At 68.8% G+C, this 17,779-nt stretch overlaps 2 protein-coding genes across 2 annotated transcripts in view; one reads left to right on the forward strand and one right to left on the reverse strand.

Annotated features, from left to right (window-relative positions):
- MEGF8 (multiple EGF like domains 8) overlaps window positions 1-11,527 on the forward strand; it is a gene marked incomplete at its 5' end in the record, with an annotated part of 48,686 nt that extends 37,159 nt beyond the window's left edge. Inside the window, 10 exons of the mRNA XM_030547920.1 lie at window positions 224-356; window positions 664-874; window positions 1,434-1,648; window positions 2,312-2,519; window positions 2,690-2,852; window positions 3,146-3,338; window positions 5,217-5,387; window positions 6,112-6,242; window positions 7,994-8,126; window positions 9,636-11,527. Coding sequence (XP_030403780.1) covers window positions 224-356; window positions 664-874; window positions 1,434-1,648; window positions 2,312-2,519; window positions 2,690-2,852; window positions 3,146-3,338; window positions 5,217-5,387; window positions 6,112-6,242; window positions 7,994-8,126; window positions 9,636-10,814 — 2,737 coding nt within the window. The remainder of the gene's footprint in view (window positions 1-223; window positions 357-663; window positions 875-1,433; window positions 1,649-2,311; window positions 2,520-2,689; window positions 2,853-3,145; window positions 3,339-5,216; window positions 5,388-6,111; window positions 6,243-7,993; window positions 8,127-9,635) is intronic.
- Window positions 11,528-11,942: 415 nt separating this feature from the next.
- Window positions 11,943-16,615, reverse strand: LOC115643882 (zinc finger and BTB domain-containing protein 26-like). Its single transcript, XM_030547872.1, has 2 exons — window positions 16,559-16,615; window positions 11,943-13,849 (listed from the first exon to the last, which is right to left on the reverse strand). The coding sequence occupies exon 2, from the start codon at window positions 13,837-13,839 to the stop codon at window positions 12,727-12,729; it is 1,113 nt and encodes a 370-aa protein (XP_030403732.1). The 5' UTR covers window positions 13,840-13,849; window positions 16,559-16,615; the 3' UTR covers window positions 11,943-12,726.
- Between the last annotated feature and the right edge of the window lie 1,164 nt (window positions 16,616-17,779).

Consider the following 17,779-nt stretch of genomic DNA (forward strand, 5'->3'; position numbering starts at 1 on the left):
CTGAGAGCAGACCGTCCTCCCCACCCCATGCCAGGGAAACTGAGGCACACACAGGGACTCCCTGCTTCGTCACAGGAGGTAAGTGGGCAGGGGGGGGCTGTGAGCCCTGGTTCCTACAGTAGCCATGGGCAGGACCAGGCCGTGGCTATGGGCAGCTGGGGAGGCATTGGTCAGCGGTGGGGGCTGGGCTGTGGCCTCCCTGTTTCACTGGTCTCTCCCACAGGCTGGGCTGCCCGGCCGGGGCGGCCGCCTGCTTCCCCACACCGCGGTCGGCAGACGAGTGCCGACGCCTGAGGACCTGCAGCGAGTGTCTGGCCCGGCACCCCCGTGCCATGAGCCACAGGTCGGGCACCATGGTGAGTGTGTGTCCAGCTGCTCCCCCGTCTGCTCCTGGGGGGAGCTGGGTGGCACAGAAGGGAGCTGGGTGGGGCACTGGCTGGAGGGGGTGCTGGCTAGGAGTGCGGTGGGGACGGGGCTAGGGCTCTGGCTGTGGTGTGTGGAGGGCAGTGGGGCTGGGGCGCTGGCTGTGGGGTGCAGAGGGCAGTGGGGCAGGGGGTGCTGGCTGGAGAGGACTGGGGTGCTGGCTGGGGCGTCGGGAGGGCAGTGGGGTGGCGGGCACTGGCTGGAGAGGCGCCCCCGGCCAGCCCTGACCCCCATCCCCAGGCGCCCCCGCAGTGCAAGTGGTGCACCAACTGCCCTGAGGGCGCCTGCATCGGCAGCACCGGGAGCTGCACGTCGGAGAACGACTGTCGCATTAACCAGCGTGAGATCTTCGTGGCCAGCAACTGCTCGGAGATCTCGTGTGAGGCAGCTGACTGCCCGGCCTGCACCGCCTCGGGCAAGTGCATGTGGACGCGCCAGTTCAAACGCACCGGTATGGGGCCGGGGGGCGGGGAGCTGCAGGGGCCGGAGGGGGACAAGGTAGTGGGGCAGGTCTGCGGCCCAGGGCAGGGGGCGGCAGGGTGGATCAGGGGCTGTGGGGGACAGGGAGGTGTGGGGGCTTCAGGGGCCATGGGGGGTAGTGGGGCAGGTCTGCCGCCCGGGTCAGGGGGTACCTGGGGGAGGGGGAAGCAGGATGGATCAGGGGCTGTGGGGGACAGGGAGGTGTGGGGGCTTCAGGGGCCATGGGGGGTAGTGGGGCAGGTCTGCCGCCCGGGTCAGGGGGTACCTGGGGAGAGGGCGGCAGGATGGATCAGGGGCTGTGGGGGCCAGGGAGATGTGGGGGCTTCAGGGGACCATGGGGGGTAGTGGGGCAGGTCTGCCGCCCGGGTCAGGGGGTACCTGGGGAGAGGGCGGCAGGATGGATCAGGGGCAGGGCGAGGGCAGCGGAGGGCAGTGGGTACCTGGGAGAGCAGGCGGCGGGGACCTGGGCGGATCTGGGGCTGGGCGAGGGATACGAGGGGGGGTCTCCCAGGAATCTCACCTGCCCCCAGGCGAGACGCGGCGCATCCTGAGCGTGCAGCCCACCTACGACTGGACATGCTTCAGCCACTCGCTGCTCAACGTCTCCCCTATGCCCGTGGAGTCCTCGCCCCCCCTGGCCTGCCCCACACCCTGCCACAACCACAGCTCCTGCCACGCCTGCCTCAGCTCCAAGGGGGCCGATGGGGGCTGGCAACACTGCATCTGGAGCGTCAGCCTGCGCCAGGTCTGCTGGGGCCATGGGGCAGGGCCTGGGGGAGCCCTGGAGGGAGGGGGAATTGGTGGGGCCATGCTGACCATAAAGAGGAGGAGGCTAGAGGGGCCATGCCAGCCAAGGGGAGAGGGATGCCCAGGTGGGGGCTGTGTTGGCTGTGGGGAGGGGGGATCCTGGGGAAGCTAGGGGGGACATGGGGATGAGGGATCCCGGGGAGGGGGGATTTTTGAGGGGCTGCGCCGGCCATGGGGAGGGGGAATCCCGGTGAAGGGGGATGGAGGGGCACATCCAGGGGGTATCCTGGGGAGACTAGGGGAGACATGGGGACGTGGGATCCTGGGGAGGGGGGATTTCGGAGGGGGCGCATCAAGGGGGGATCATGGTGAGGCTAGAGGGGACATGGGGACGTGGGATCTCGGGGAGGGGGATTTTGTGGAGGGATGTAGAGGGGAGACATGGGGACGTAGGATCCCTGGGAGATGGGATTTTGGGGAGGCCGTGCTGGCCGTGGGTGGGTGGGTGGGTATCCTGGGGAGGGAGGATTTCAGGTGAGGACACGTCAAGGGGGGATCCTGGGGAGGTTAGGGGAAACATGGGGATTTGGGATCCCAGGGAGGGGGATTTGGGGGGGCCGCACAAGCTGAGGGCAGTAGTAACCCCCTTCTTTCCCTGCAGTGCATGAGCCCCACCTTCCTGCCCATGCGGTGTCTGGCAGGGCTGTGTGGGCGGGTACTGAGAGGGACCGAGAGCTGCACCCCCCCCTGCGCCCGTGCTCTGCAATGCGCCCGCTGCACCCGCCAGCCCCGCTGCGGCTGGTGCGGCCGCCCCGGTGAGAATGGCCACGGGCGCTGCCTGGAGGGGGGCCTGGGCGGGCCCCGGCATGGTAGGTATTGGGGCGAGGGACGCATTACCCACAATGCTCCAGCATGGGCTCCATGGGGAGGATTTACCCACAATGCCGCTCTCCCTGGAGCTGGGGGTTGTGTTTTACCCACAGTGCCACTTTCCCCGGGGCTGGGGGTTGTCTTTTACCCACAATGCCGCTGTCCCCAGGGCTGGCGCAGGCCTGCGGGCCGGGGACCACCTGGTCCTTCCTGTCGTGCCCCCCGGAGAATGAGTGTCTGAATGGGCACCACGACTGTAATGAGACGCAGACCTGCCACGACCGGCCCCACGGCTACGAGTGCGCCTGCAAGGCCGGCTACACCCTGCACAAGTGAGCCCGGGGGGGGCTGGGACCTTTGGGGGACTGCCTGGGGTGGGGCTGAGACCCGGGGGCAGCGGGGCATAGGGCAGGGTGTGTGTGGGGGGAGGGTACCTGGGAAGGGGGCTGCCTGGGGTGGGGGAGCACATGGGCAGGCAAGGGCTGTCGACGGCTTGAGATCTCTCCCCCCACCCTGGGCCTGCTCTGGGCCTGCCCTCCCCCGCCCCCCGGGCACCACCCCAGCCGGGCACGTGCCCCCCCCCCCCCCCATCCCCAGCCGGGCGCCTGACCCCCTCTCCCCGCAGCACCTCGGGGCTGTGTCGGCCGGTCTGCCAGCAGGGCTGCGTGAACGGGACGTGCGTGGAGCCCAACCGGTGCCGCTGCCACTTCGGCTACGTGGGCGAGAACTGCTCGGTGGAGTGTCGGTGCAACCGGCACAGTGACTGCGCCGGCGTCGGGGCGCGGGACCAGTGCCTGGAGTGCGCCAACCACACCATGGTGAGGGGGGGCGGTGCCTGGAGTGCGCCAACCACACCATGGTGAGGGGGGGCGGTGCCTGGAGTGCACCAACCACACCATGGTGAGGGGGGGCGGTGCCTGGAGTGCGCCAACCACACCATGGTGGGGGGGGCGGTACCTGGAGTGCGCCAACCACACCATGGTGGGGGGGGCGGTGCCTGGAGTGCACCAACCACACCATGGTGGGGGGGGCGGTGCCTGGAGTGCGCCAACCACACCATGGTGGGGGGGGCGGTGCCTGGAGTGCGCCAACCACACCATGGTGGGGGAGGCGGTTCCTGGAGTGCGCCAACCACACCATGGTGAGGGGGGGGCAGTGCCTGGAGTGCGCCAACCACACCATGGTGAGGGGGGGCGGTGCCTGGAGTGCGCCAACCACACCATGGTGGGGGGGGCGGTACCTGGAGTGCGCCAACCACACCATGGTGGGGGGGGCGGTGCCTGGAGTGCACCAACCACACCATGGTGGGGGGGGCGGTGCCTGGAGTGCGCCAACCACACCATGGTGGGGGGGGCGGTGCCTGGAGTGCGCCAACCACACCATGGTGGGGGAGGCGGTTCCTGGAGTGCGCCAACCACACCATGGTGAGGGGGGGGCAGTGCCTGGAGTGCGCCAACCACACCATGGTGAGGGGGGGCGGTGCCTGGAGTGCGCCAACCACACCATGGTGGGGGGGCGGTGCCTGGAGTGCGCCAACCACACCATGGGGGCGGGGGGCTGTGCCTGGAGTGCGCCAACCACACCATGGGGGCGGGGGGCTGTGCCTGGAGTGCGCCAACCACACCATGGGGGGTGCGGTGCCTGGAGTGCACCAACCACACCATGGTGGGGGGGGCGGTGCCTGGAGTGCGCCAACCACACCATGGTGGGGGGGGCGGTTCCTGGAGTGCGCCAACCACACCATGGGGGGGGGGGCGGTTCCTGGAGTGCGCCAACCACACCATGGTGAGGGGGGGGGCGGTGCCTGGAGTGCGCCAACCACACCATGGGGGGGCGGTGCCTGGAGTGTGCCAACCACACCATGGCGAGGGGGGGAACCAGAGCCTGGAGTGCGCCAGCCACACCATGGCGAGGGGGGGGCGGTGCCTGGAGTGTGCCAACCACACCATGGTGAGGGAGGGACCAGTGCCTGGAGTGCCACAACCACACCATGGTGAGGGGGGAACCAGTGCCTGGAGTGCACCAGCCACACCATGGCGAGGGGGGGGTGGTGCCTGGAGTGCGCCAACCACACCATGGTGAGGGGTCGGGCCCTGGAGCACACCAACGACACCATGGTGGAGGGGGTGCCTGGAATGTGCCAATGACACCATGGTGAGGGGGGCATGGAGCACGCCAACGACACCATGGTGAGGGGGGCGTGCCTGGAACACACAAATGACACCAAGGTGAGGGGGACATGGAGGGGTCTCTGATCGCCCTGTGTGGTGGTGGGTGGTGACTGGTGACTGGGGGATTAGGGGTTTCTTTGTGTGTGGAGCCTCTGGGATCACTCCATGTGGGTCGGGGGGACGGGTTCACTGTGCATTGGGGGGTGAAGGAGGGTCCCAGAGGGGGTCTCTGACATCCCAGGCTGAGCCATGGGGGGCAGGGCTCTGTGGGGTTTAACCCCCCTTTCCCGGCGGGGGGCGCACTGTGGGGTTTAACCCCCGTCTCCCGGCAGGGGACGCACTGTGGGGGATCATGGGGGGCAGGGCTCTGTGGGGTTTAACCCCCCTTTCCCGGCAGGGGACGCACTGTGGGGGATCATGGGGGCAGGGCTCTGTGGGGTTTAACCCCCCTTTCCCGGCAGGGGACGCACTGTGGGGGATCATGGGGGCAGGGCTCTGTGGGGTTTAACCCCCCTCTCCCGGCAGGGGGCGCACTGTGAGAAGTGCCGGCCGCTCTTCGTGGGCTCGGCACTGAATGGGGGAACCTGCCGGCCCTGCCGCGCGTTCTGCCGCGGGAACAGCGACGTCTGCATGTCCCGTGAGGAGCTGGGGGCTGCCCGGCGGGACCCCGCCCGCTTCCCGCTGGAGCCTTCCCTGGTGAGCCGGGCCCCTGGCAGGTGTCTCCCTGTCTTGCCCCCATTCCCGCAGATCCCCTGCCAGGCCCCAGGGTGGGGAGGGGTGGGGCCAGGTCCCTCTGTCCCCCCCCGGGTGGGGAGGGGCCGGGTCCCCATCATCTTCTCCTGTGTCCCCTGATCCCCAGCTGGGCCCCAGGGCAGGGAGGGGCCAGGTCCCCATCTCTCCCCCCCCATCCCCCGGATTGGGAGGGGCTGGGCCCCTGTCTTCCCCCCCCATCCCCCGGATTGGGAGGGGCTGGGCCCCTGTCTTCCCCGCCCATCCCCCTAGGTTGGGAGGGGCTGGGCCCCTGTCTTCCCCCCCCACATCCCCTTATCCCCCTCTGGGCCCCAGGCTGGGGAGGGGCCGGGTCACCCTGTCTTCCCCAGCTGGGCCCCAGGCAGGGAGGGGGTGGGTCCCCGTCTTCCCCCCCCCTCCCCCTGAGTGGGGAGGGACCGTGTCCCTGTCTTCCCTCTATCCCCCTCTGGCTCCCAGGGTGGGGAGGGGCGGGTCCCCCTGTCTTCCTGAGCTGGGTCCCAGGGTGGGGAGGGGCTGGGTCCCTGTCTTTCCCCCCCGTTCCTCTATCCCCCTCTGGGTCACAGGGCGGGGAGGGGCCGGGTCTCCATCTTCCCCTGTGTCCCCTGATCCCCAGCTGGGCCCCAGGGCAGGGAGGGTAGGGCCGGGTTCCCCCTCTCACCTGTCTCCGCAGGTCCCCAGCTGGGTGACCGAGGGGCCGGCCGAGGACGTGGCCGTCTGCGTGAGCTGCCAGAACAACAGTTTTGGGGAGAAGTGTGAGAGCTGCCTGCATGGCTACTTCCTGCTGGAGGGCAGGTGCACCCGGTACGGGGCCGGGGGGAGGCGGGTGCACCCGGTACAGAGCCATTGTTACCTGCCCACCCTAGGGCACTCTCTCACCCCGTTCCTAGGGCTCAGGCAGCGTCCTGGGGGTCTGCGGGGTCTTTTCCCAGTGAAGGAGCCTCACACAGTAATATCCGAATCTCTGTCTATGACCAGTTGCCCACTGCACATGCCCTGCTCCCCACTCCCACTCAGGGGAACGTTCCCTGCTGGCCCGTCAGGATCGGGTCCGTCGGGGGGCTCCAGTCTCGGCCCGGTGCTGAGGTTGGGCAGTTCTGCTGGGGCCTGGTTCTGGTTCTCTTTGGAGCCCAGTTATAGTGAAACACCAGTCCTGATACTGGAGTATTACTGAGCAATCATCAAACATCCTCTACCCTCCGAGCCCGCCAGCGTCACTGAGGTAAATCTGGCAAAGTCAGTTACACAAGCAGAGACCCAGACAGAGCACAGGGCAGTGGGGACCATAAACACAATACAACAATGCAGGTTTCACACCCTCGCTGCTGAGAAGTGGGTCCTTGCCAGCCAGATGCCATCGAACTTGTCTCTACGCCCCTGGTGTTCGGCTTCTGGTGGGAGCTGTGAGGACGGGCCTTCTGACTAGCCCGGCATGACATCGAGCGCTTGCTCACGTCCCTTCTGGCGCCGGCGCCCCCCAAGCTGTCAGAGGTTTTCCCCCAGTGGCGCCGGCGGCTCAGTCTGGCGCCCTGGTGTCACTCCTAGTGCCGGTATTAGGGGCCCCACCGAGCCCCCGCTCTGCCTTGGCAAAGTGTGTTCGTGGGTTTCTGTAAATGGCTCGTCAGGTCGCCTGGTGTTACGTGTGGACAGTTTGAGTAGCTGGGACTCTTTGCAGGGTGCGGAGCGTTTCCCCATCCCAGGGCATGGCTCAATCACGGGGGTTTAGCAGGGGTTTTCCTGTGCACGGCCTGCGCCGGCCAGCGCCCCCCACTTGAGTTGTATGAAGTGCCTGGGGGAGGGACGCGGGCCAGGCTGGGGGAGAACAGACAGACGGGGGCACACAGAGATAGAGTGAGGCCCCTCCCCGGCAGCCTCCAGCGCTACCAGTAGCGCCACAAAGCCGCCGGTTTGCCTGGGGGAGTTCAGCATCACACGTGCCATCACAACCAGGGCTGCAGTGACTGGCTCGGCGGGCCCTCCTCACACTGCTCGGTAAGAGGGAGCCGAGGGCTGGGCCCCTTATACCGGTGCTAGGGGAGAGGAGGATCCTCCGGCAGCTCGGGGGGTGCCTGCGCGGGCAGGGACGGGGGAAGCGCAGGTCACGAGAGGCAGGGAACCGGTTTGTCACAGTTTAGAGGGAATGTGAGGATGTGACTTTCTGCTTCCTGGCTCATGGCTGCTGCTCCTTACACTGCGGCTGGGGGGCCGGGGAGCCCAGCCGGACGCGGATCCTGCAGGAGCCCGGCCTGGGGCTGGTGCTGGCTCCTGTTCCCATCCGTCTCCTCGCAGCAGGGTGAGCCCCTCGGGAGCAGTTGATCTGTCGGGCGCACAGCCCATAACGTGTCTGCTGCCTGCCTGGCCCTCAGCTCCGCGCTGATCTCTCCCGGCTCTGTGGGGGTTTCCCCCTTTTCCCAAAGCCTGGGGCACCCCCAGCCAGACCCCGCTTGGGGTTTGCTTCCCGCAGCCCTTGGCGCCTGGCTTGGCTGGTTTCCCGTGCGTGGGAGGCAGGTGCCCTGTGCAGCCCCCGCACACTCTGACCCCTCTTGTCCCCCCAGGTGCCAGTGTAACGGCCACGCAGACACGTGTAACGAGCTGGACGGGACGGGCTGCCCCTGCCAGAACAACACAGAGACGGGCCCCTGCCAGAACAGCGCCCAGGCTGACAAGAAAGACTGCTACAAGTACCAGGTGGGGGCGGGGCCTGGGCCAGGGGCGGGGCCAGCCAGGGCTGCTACAAGTACCAGATGGGGGCGGGGCCAGCCAGGGCTGCTACAAGTACCAGATGGGGGCGGGGCCTGGGCCAGGGGCGGGGCCAGCCAGGGCTGCTACAAGTACCAGGTGGGGGCGGGGCCTGGGCCAGGGGCGGGGCCAGCCAGGGCTGCTACAAGTACCAGGTGGGGGCGGGGCCTGGGCCAGGGGCGGGGCCAGCCAGGGCTGTTACAAGTACCAGGTGGGGGCGGGGCCGGGGGCGGGGCCAGCCAGGGCTGCTACAAGTACCAGGTGGGGGCGGGGCCAGCCAGGGCTGCTACAAGTACCAGGTGGGGGCGGGGCCTGGGCCAGGGGCGGGGCCAGCCAGGGCTGCTACAAGTACCAGGTGGGGGCGGGGTCTGGGCCAGGGGCGGGGCCAGCCAGGGCTGTTACAAGTACCAGGTGGGGGCGGGGCCGGGGGCGGGACCAGCCAGGGCTGTTACAAGTACCAGGTGGGGGCGGGGCCTGGGCCGGGGGCGGGGCCAGCCAGGGCTGTTACAAGTACCAGGTGGGGGCGGGGCCTGGGCCAGGGGCGGGGCCAGCCAGGGCTGCTACAAGTACCAGGTGGGGGCGGGGCCTGGGCCGGGGGCGGGGCCAGCCAGGGCTGCTACAAGTACCAGGTGGGGGCGGGGCCTGGGCCGGGGGCGGGGCCAGCCAGGGCTGTTACAAGTACCAGGTGGGGGCGGGGCCTGGCACAGGGGTGGGGCCAGCCAGGGCTGTTACAAGTACCAGGTGGGGGCGGGGCCTGAGACAGGGGCGGGGCCAGCCAGGGCTCTTACAAGTTCTCTGGGGCAGGGGTGGGGATGAGGCAAGGGGAGGGGATGCTCAGAGGGATCCCTGTGAGGCTGCGCTGGGGGGGTCGCTCTCAGAGGGAGCCCTGTGGGGCAGGGGTTGGGGGGAGGGAGAGCTGCATGGGATGGGGGCTAAGCCAGCAGGGGGGAGCGGGTGCTCAGAGGGAGCCCTGTGGGGCGGGGTAGCGGGCTGGGCTGAGCCAGTGGGGGGCGGGGGGGGTGTTCCCAAGGAGTCCTGTGGGGCAGGGAGGGGGCTACGGCTGGGGAGGGGGGCTCAGAGGGAGCCCCGGGGGGCAGGGTTGTGGGGGGCTGGTCTGAGCTGGTGCGGGTGCTCAGAGGGTGCCCCGTGGGGCAGGGGTGGGGGGGCTGGGCTGAGACAGCGGGGGTGGGGTGCTCAGAGGGAGCCCTGTGGGGTGGGGTAGTGGGCTGGGCTGGGCTGAGCCAGTGGGGTGAGGGGCATTCACAAGGAGTCCTGTGGGGCAGGGATGGGGCTATGGCTGGGGAGGGGGGCTCAGAGGGAACCCTGTGGGGCAGGGTTGGGGGGGCTGGGCTGAGCCAGTGGGGGTGGGGTGCTCAGAGGGAGCCCTGTGGGACAGAGGTGGGGGCCTGGGCTGAGCCAGGCGAGGGGCACCGCTCTCACTGACCCCCTTCCCCCCAGTGCGCCAAGTGCCGGGACTCGTTCCACGGGGCGCCGGTCGGGGGACTCCAGTGCTACCGGCTCATCTCGGTGGAGCAGGAGTTCTGCTTCGACCCCACCTCGCAGAGCAACTGCTTCCACCAGCCCAACCTGCAGCACCTGGCGCGCGGCCGCACCGTGCTCTTCGGGGTGCAGCCCAAGTTCACCAACGTCGACATCCGCATCACCGTGGACGTCACCTTCGGCGCCATCGACCTCTTCGTCTCGCCTGCCTACGACACCTTCGCGGTGGAGGTGGACCGGGCCACGGGGGTGCACGCCGTGCGGGTGCTGGCGCCGGGTGGGGCCGAGGGGGGGCCCAACGGCACGGCCCCACCCCGGATGCGGGAGGAGCGCCCCCGCGGGCTCATCACGTACCTGACGGTGCGGGAGCCGCAGGCCGTTCTGGTGGTGCGAGGCGTGCGAGACCGGCTGGTGGTGACCTACCCGCACGAGCTGCACGCGCTGAAGTCCAGCCGCTTCTACCTGCTGCTGCTGGGGGTGGGCGGCGGCGGGCACGGCGGCGCCTCGCAGGGGCTGCTCTTCTTCCGGCAGGACCAGGCCCACATCGATCTCTTCGTCTTCTTCTCCGTCTTCTTCTCCTGCTTCTTCCTCTTCCTCTCGGCCTGCGTCCTGCTCTGGAAGGCCAAGCAGTGCCTGGACCTGCGGCACGAGCAGCACCGCCAGCTGCAGGAGATGACCAAGATGGCCAGTCGCCCCTTCGCCAAGGTCACCGTCTGCTTCGAGCCGGAGCCCGGGCCCCCGGCCGCCGAGCGGCTCTTCCTGCCAGCCCGGCCCCACAAGCCGCCCGCCCCCCCGGCCCGCCTCAAGCCCTACCCCGAGGCCCCCTACGCAGCCCACCTCCGCCGCTCCGAGCCCTTCCTGGCTCAGCTGCTGGGCTGCTCCTGCCCCTACCCCAGCCCCAGCTTCCGCGTGGGCCCCGTCACGCTGGAGCCCACAGAGGACGGCATGGCCGGCGTGGCCACCGTGCTGCTCCAGCTGCCTGGTGGCAACCAGGCCCCCAACCGCTCCTGCCTGGGCTCCGCCCTGGTCACCCTGCGCCACAACCTGCAGGACTATTGCGGGGGTGGGAGCCACGGGGCTGGCGGCGTCCGTAAGGGGCTGCTGAGCCATGACAACCTCACCAGCATGTCGCTGTGACACCCCCCCCCCCGCCCCGGGTCGCTGGGACTGGCTGGGCCCCCTCCCCCTGGCATGTCACCAGGATCGGCCTGGAGCCCCCCCACCCGCCAGCCTGTTGCTGTAACTGGCCAGAACCCCACACCTGGCCATCGTGGGCACCACAGGGATTGGGGCCCCTCCGCATGTTACTGTGAGCTGCCAGGGGGGTAGGCCCCAGACACTGCCCCCTTCCCCCCTCCCTGTGACCTGCCAGAACCCCACACCTGGCCATCGTGGGCACCACAGGGATTGGGGCCCCTCAACATGTTACTGTGAGCTGCCAACGGGGCAGGCCCCAGACACTGCCCCCTTCCCTCCCCCCCATGACCTACCAGAACCCCACACCTGGCCATCGTGGGCACCACAGGGATTGGGCCCCCTCGACGTTACTGTGAGCTGCCAGGGGGCAGGCCAGACACTGCCCCCTTCCTCCCCCCCCCCGTGTGGACGCCAGGCCTGGGGCTGGGCAGCCTGAGGACAGACTCTTAGGTTGCAGCAGCTGCCTGGGGGGCACCTGGACCCTCCCCCCATGAACGGGGGACTATGTCCAACCTGACACCCGCCACCCCTCCGGCTCTAGGGGGCCGGTGGTGCCTGGGGGCCTTTGTTCCTCCAGTGACTGTTCGGTTAATTCCTGTATTGAAGGGGGAAGATGCCTCCCCTGCGTGGGGAATAAAGTGACCAGCTGGTGCTGCCTGCCCCTCATCTGTGTGTGGGGGGGTGGGGGGGTAGATGGGATTGTGCTGCTGGCCCCTACCCCACCCCAGAGGGGCTGCATCTCTGTGTCAGGGTCCCCTATGCTGGGCGTGAGTCCGGGTGTGTGAAATGGCTGAGCCAGGGATTGTGCTGGACTCGGGGGTGGGAAGGAGTGGATGCCCCCCTGGAAAGTCAGGAGCTCTGGCACATGCACCTGAGACCCCAGCTGTATCTGGGGCCAGGTCCTTGGCCGGCTGTTGGGGGAAGGGTGGGCTCCCAGGCCAGCTGGCCAGGGGGCAAGAACCAGAGGGGTCAGAGCTAGGTGCCCCTCACTGCTGCCCTGCAGCCCCTCGCTAGCCCCGCCTGCCCCTCCCCCAGTGAGGGTGGGTCCCAGCACAAACACAAGGAACCAGCGGGAAAAGGCAAAACTTTATAGGAATAAAGTTTTCATGCTATTTCCCCACCCTGCGGACCAGGCAGGAGCCGGGGGGCTGCGGCCCTGGTACTGGGGGTGAAGAGACACACCAGGTTCATAAGAGGGATTCAGCCTGGGGCTGCTACCCCTCCCCCATCCCACTGACCACCAGAGAACCCGGGTGCCCTGGCTTCCAGCCCCCTGCTTTGGAGTGCCCCCCACCCCGTCCTTTGGACCCCAGAGAATTTGGGGGGCATAAGAATGAATATTCTCTTCCTCCCTCTCAAGCAAATGGTTTGGGCTGAGAGGGTCACCCTCAGCAGAGAATGGTCTAGTCGTCTCCTGGGCAGACCTCCCTTCCCCTCAGGAGGGATCGGTCAGGCCCATTAGACTTGCTCCCCCCACCCCCCAGGAGGGAATGGAACGGTCCGTGGTATCGCTGTGGGTGTGCCCAGCACCCTGTGAGCCCCCGCAGCTTGGTTCATGGCCCCTCCCAGGGCGCCCAGTGACCCCGGGGCTCAGTCCGTGGCCCCTCCCCAGGGCGGCCAGTGGCCCCTCGGCTCGGTCTGTGGGTCCGTGGCCCCTCCCCAGGGCGGCCAGTGGCCCGAGGTCTCAGTCTGTGGGTCCGTGGCCCCTCCCCAGGGCGCCCAGTGGCCCCAGGGCTCAGTCTGTGGGTCCGTGGCCCCTCCCCAGGGTGGCCAGTGGCCCGAGGTCTCAGTCTGTGGCCCCTCCCCAGGGCGCCCAGTGGCCCCGTCCGAGGGCAGCGGCTCGGCCCCGCGCTCAGTCGCAGGCCCCGGCGAGCTCCTCGCTCTCCTCGTGGCTGTTCTGCAAGGTGCTCTTGCCGTGCAGTTCCTTGAGGTGGCGCCGCAGGCCCGGCTTGTGGGTGAAGTGCACGGCGCAGTAGTTGCAGCGGTGCGGCTTGCGCCCGCTGTGCAGGTTGAGGTGGTCCTGCAGCGTGGCGTTCTGCGTGAAGCACTTGTGGCACACGGGGCACTGGAAGGGCTTGAAGCCAGTGTGGACACGCAGGTGCCGGGTCAGGTTGCTCTTCTGGGAGAAGACCTTGGCACAGCGCAGGCAGAGGAACAGCTTGTGCTCCCGCACGTGGCTCACGAAGCCGCCCAGCTGGGGGAAGAGGCCGTCGCAGCGCGGGCACCGGTAGGGCCGCTCCAGCTCGGGCGCCTTCCTGTCCTTCCGGGCTGGCTCCAGGTGCCGGCGGCGCATGGGGCAGCCCCGCCACGGCCCCCCTGGCTGGCCGGGGGCTGGGGGGCAGGGGAAGGGCCCCCCCGGCGCTGCCTCGTCCTCGTAGCAGCCCTGCAAGTAGCTGTGGGTGAGCTCCACGGCCGAGTTGAGGAGGGGCAGGGAGATCTCGGGGGACGAGGGGCTGCCGCGGGAGCGGCAGGCCAGGAAATCCCCGGCCCCCCCTGGCCCCTCCTGCCGCCGTGCAGGCAGGGGGCTGGGGGAGGACCCCTCCTCCTCCTGCCCCGGGCCCGGCGCCGCCTCGGCCTTGGGCACCAGGTAGCGGGAGACAGCCTGGGTGCAGCGCTCCACCACGTGGCCCATCTGCAGGAAGGAGGCGGCCGTCAGGTAGTTGACCAGCTCGGGCAGCGGCACCTCGAGGCAGCCGGTGTAGCAGGAGAGCAGCAGCTGGCGGCCGATCTCGGGGCTCTGCAGCAGCGAGACAGACACCTCGGGCGAGTCGCTGAGCAGGAACTGGTCCCGCAGGAACGGGGAGCAGGCGGCGAAGACCACGCGGTGCCCTGGCACCCGCAGCTCGTTCACCTGCACCGTCACGTCGCAGAACCGCCGCTGCGCCCGCAGCTGGTCCATGCGCCGCAGCACCCCATCCCCGTAGCTGGGGAAGCGGAAGTGCAGCCGCTCGCAGGCTGGGGCCATCTTGGCGCAGCTGGGGAGAGATGGGGGTCAGACACCTCACAGCACAGTTCCTGGGGGGGCTGGAGTGGGTGATGTGGGGCTGGTTATTTGGGGGGTATGAGTGGGTCGGGTTTTATGGCTTGGGTGGGGGAGAGGCAGGATATTGTTGAGGTGGGAGAGAGGAGTGGTGGTGGGGGAGGGAGGGGTATTGGGGTGGCAGAGTGGTGGTGTTGCGGTGGGGGAGGGGCAGGGTATTATGGGTGGGGGAGGGGTGTTGCGGTGGGTGGGGAAGGGTGGGGTATTATGGGTGGGGGAGGGGTGTTGCAGTGGGGGGGAGGGTGTGATGCAGTAGGGACGGTCTGTGTGGGGGTGAGAGAGCCGGGGAGGACTTTAGGTGAGGGACAGGACCTAGGCCTGTAACCTGAGCCAGGTGGGTGCAGGGGGGGTCAGCACCTTTGTCTGGGAAGCTGGACAAAGGAAGGGGCCGGCTGGAGGGAGTTAGTTCAGTTTCGGTTTTGGGCTGGGTGGTTGGAATTCAGGGAATCCTAAACTGGGGACTAAGCTTCCTGAACCCCCAGAAGAACTTCACCGGGGGGTCCTGGCTGTGCCTCCAAGCTCTGCTGTAACCTGCGTTCCTGTTGTCCAATAAACCTTCCGTTTTACTGGCTGGCTAAGAGTCACTGTGGGTCCCAGGAAGAGGGGTGCAGGGCCGGACTCCCCCACACTCTGTGACAGAGGAGCAGGGTATTATGGGGTGGAGAGGAGAGTTGTGGGGGAGCAGCGTTGCGGTGGGGAGAGGCAGGGGGCTATGAGGTGGGGGAGGACAGTTGCTTCAGTGGGGGGAGGGACAGGGTGTTACGGGTGGGGAAGGGGAGTTGTGGGTGGGGGAGGGTGGGGTATTGTTGGAAAGGGGTGCTGTGGGGCAGGTGCGGGGGAGGGGTGTTGTGAGGTGGGGGAAGGGTGCTGTGGGGAAGGGGAGCTGTGGAAGAGGGGTGTTGTGGTGGGGGGAGGGACAAGGTATTATGGGGAGGAGGAGGTGCTGTAGGGGAGGAGCAGGGTATTATGGGGTGGGGCAGGGGTGCTGTGGGGGAGAGGCCAGGGAGGAGTGTTGTTGTGGTGGGTGGGGGCAGGGTATTATGGGGTGGGGTAGGAAAGTTGTGGTGGGTGGGGGAGGGGCAGGGTACCATGGGGTTGGAGAGGGGGGTTCTGAGGGAGAGGTGTTGCAGTGGGGGGAGAGGCATGGTGTTATGGGGTGGGGGAGGACGGGGCACTGTGGGGGGTAGGAGTGGGATAATGGGGTGGGGAACGGGTGCTGTTGCTGTGGGGGGGGCTGGATGCTATGGGGCAGGGGAAGAAAGTTGTGGGTGGGGGAGGGGCAGGGTGTTATGGGCAGGGAGGGTGGGGCACTGTGGGGGAGGGGTGCTGTGGGGGGTAGGGGTGGGATAATGGGGTGGGGGAGGGGTGTCGTTGCAGTGGGGGGAGGGGCAGGTGTTATGGGGTGGAGGAGAAGTGCTGTTGTGGAGGGGGGCAGGGCGCTGGGGGGGTAGCGGAGGGGTAATGGGGTGGGGGAGGGGTGTTGTAGCAGTGGGAAGGAGGGGCAGGGTGGTATGGGGTGGGGGAGGATGGGCACTGTGGGAGAGGGGTAGGGTCAGGGTAATGGGGTGGGGGGGTGCTGTTGCAGTGGGGGGGCAGAGTGCTGTGGGGAGGGGAGGGTGGGGCACTGTGGGGGAGGGGTGCTGTGGGGGGTCGGGGCAGGGTGTTATCGAATGGGGGAGGGGTGTTGTTGCTGTGGGGGGAGGGGCAGGGTGTTATGGAGTTGTGATGGGTGGGGGAGGGATGGGGGAGGGGCAGGGTGCTATGGGGCGGGGAGGGTGGGGCACTGTGGAGGGGGTGCTGTGGGGGGTCAGGCAGGGTAATGGGATGGGGGAGGGGTGTTGTTGCCATGGGGGGAGGGGAATTGTTATGGGTGGGGGAGGGGCACGGTGCGGCACTGTGGGGGGGTGCTGTGGGGGGTCAGGGCAGGGGTGTTGTTGCAGTGGGGGGAGGGGCAGAGTGTGATAGGGTGGGGGAGGGGCAGGGTGCTATGGGGCGGGGAGGGCGGGGCACTGTGGGGGGGTGCTGTCGGGGGGCAGGGTAATGGGATGGGGAGGAGTGTTTTTGCCGTGGGGGGAGTGGAGTTGTGACGGGTGGGGGAGGGGAAGGGAGTTATGGGGGGGTGGGGTGCTGTGGGGGGTCGGGGCAGTGTAATGGGATGGGGGAGGGGTGCTGTTGCAGTGGGGGGAGGGGCAGGGTGCTATGGGGCGGGGAGGGCGGGGCGCTGTGGGGAGTTGGGGTGGGGGAGGGGCGACGCATCAGACTTCTCGGGGCCCCGACCCGCCTTTACGCCATTTGCGTAGTCACCGCCAGTCGCGGCAGCGGCCCCTCTTCCGCGGCCGCGTATTTCGCGCTCTACGCAGCGCGCTCCGCAGTTTGCGCAGCAACCCGGCTGTTCCACGCATCGTGCGCAGCCGCCCCCGCACCTGTGAGCTGGTCACGTGGCGCAAGCTGGCGGCTGCCGCCGGCGCCCCTTACGCTATTTGCGTAAAACCGGCGCTTGCTTACGGTGTTTGCGCAGCAGCTTTCCTAACAGCTATTCCCGAACAAGGTTTACGCGTTTGACGTACCGCAGCGCGCCTCTCCCCGGCTCTCCTACGCACTTTGCGTAACACTACCCCTCTCCCCACCGCTTCCCCGCCCTCACCTGGGCGCCTCCTGTCCCGGCTCCGGGGCCGCCTCAGCCTCGCCCCGCCCCGCGGGCCCCGCGCCGCTCACCAGCCCCGCCCGGCCCCCGCGCGCCGCGCCAGCGCCGCCATCTTGTCCCGTCGGCGGCCGCCGGCCGGGACTTCTTCCTGGATCCCTCCGCCGAGCAGCGGCTACGCGCGCTGCGAGCAAACATGGCTCCCTGCGCGGGGACGAGAAATAGTCCCCCTCCCATCCCCCACCCCAACCCGCCTCGTCCCTATCCGTAACCTAACCCCCCCATCCCCCACCCCATAGCCCCCCCCAGCCCCTGGAACAAGCCCGTTAGCCCCTGTCCCCCCCACTTCTCCCCCATAGCACCCCCTAATCCTCCCTGCCCACAAGCAAACCCTCGTTCCCAGCCCATAGCCCCCCACAGGCAGCCCCACAACTCCCCAGGAGAAAACCCCACTAATCCCCACACCCCATGCCCCCCCCGCCACTTGAAATCCCCATTTCACCCTGACACGCCCCCCCCCACATATTCCCTGCCCCACTGGGAAGGGGGGGCTGCCCCACACAGGGGCCTGGCCCCTGTAGGGGGAGGGGGTGGGGAATGGGGCCCAGGGCCTGGCCCCTGTAGGGGGAGGGGGCGGCTCAGAGGGGTGGGGAATGGGGCCCAGGGCCTGGCCCCTGTAGGGGGAGGGGGTGGGAAATGGGGCCCAGGGCCTGGCCCCTGTAGGGGGAGGGGGCGGTTCAGAGGGGTGGGGAATGGGGCCCAGGGCCTGGCCCCTGTAGGGGGAGGGGGTGGGAAATGCGGCCCAGGGCCTGGCCCCTGTAGGGGGAGGGGGCAGCTCAGAGGGGTGGGGAATGGGGCCCAGGGCCTGGCCCCTGTAGGGGGAGGGGGTGGGGAATGGGGCCCAGGGCCTGGCCCCTGTAGGGGGAGGGGGCGGCTCAGAGGGGTGGGGAATGGGGCCCAGGGCCTGGCCCCTGTAGGGGGAGGGGGCGGCTCAGAGGGGTGGGGAATGGGGCCCAGGGCCTGGCCCCTGTAGGGGGAGGGGGGTGGGAAATGGGGCCCAGGGCCTGGCCCCTGTAGGGGGAGGGGGCGGCTCAGAGGGGTGGGGAATGGGGCCCAGGGCCTGGCCCCTGTAGGGGGAGGGGGTGGGAAATGGGGCCCAGGGCCTGGCCCCTGTAGGGGGAGGGGGCGGTTCAGAGGGGTGGGGAATGGGGCCCAGGGCCTGGC

Source organism: Gopherus evgoodei, unplaced genomic scaffold (genome assembly GCF_007399415.2).
Source record: "Gopherus evgoodei ecotype Sinaloan lineage unplaced genomic scaffold, rGopEvg1_v1.p scaffold_76_arrow_ctg1, whole genome shotgun sequence".
In the NCBI taxonomy this organism is placed as follows: domain Eukaryota; kingdom Metazoa; phylum Chordata; order Testudines; family Testudinidae; genus Gopherus; species Gopherus evgoodei.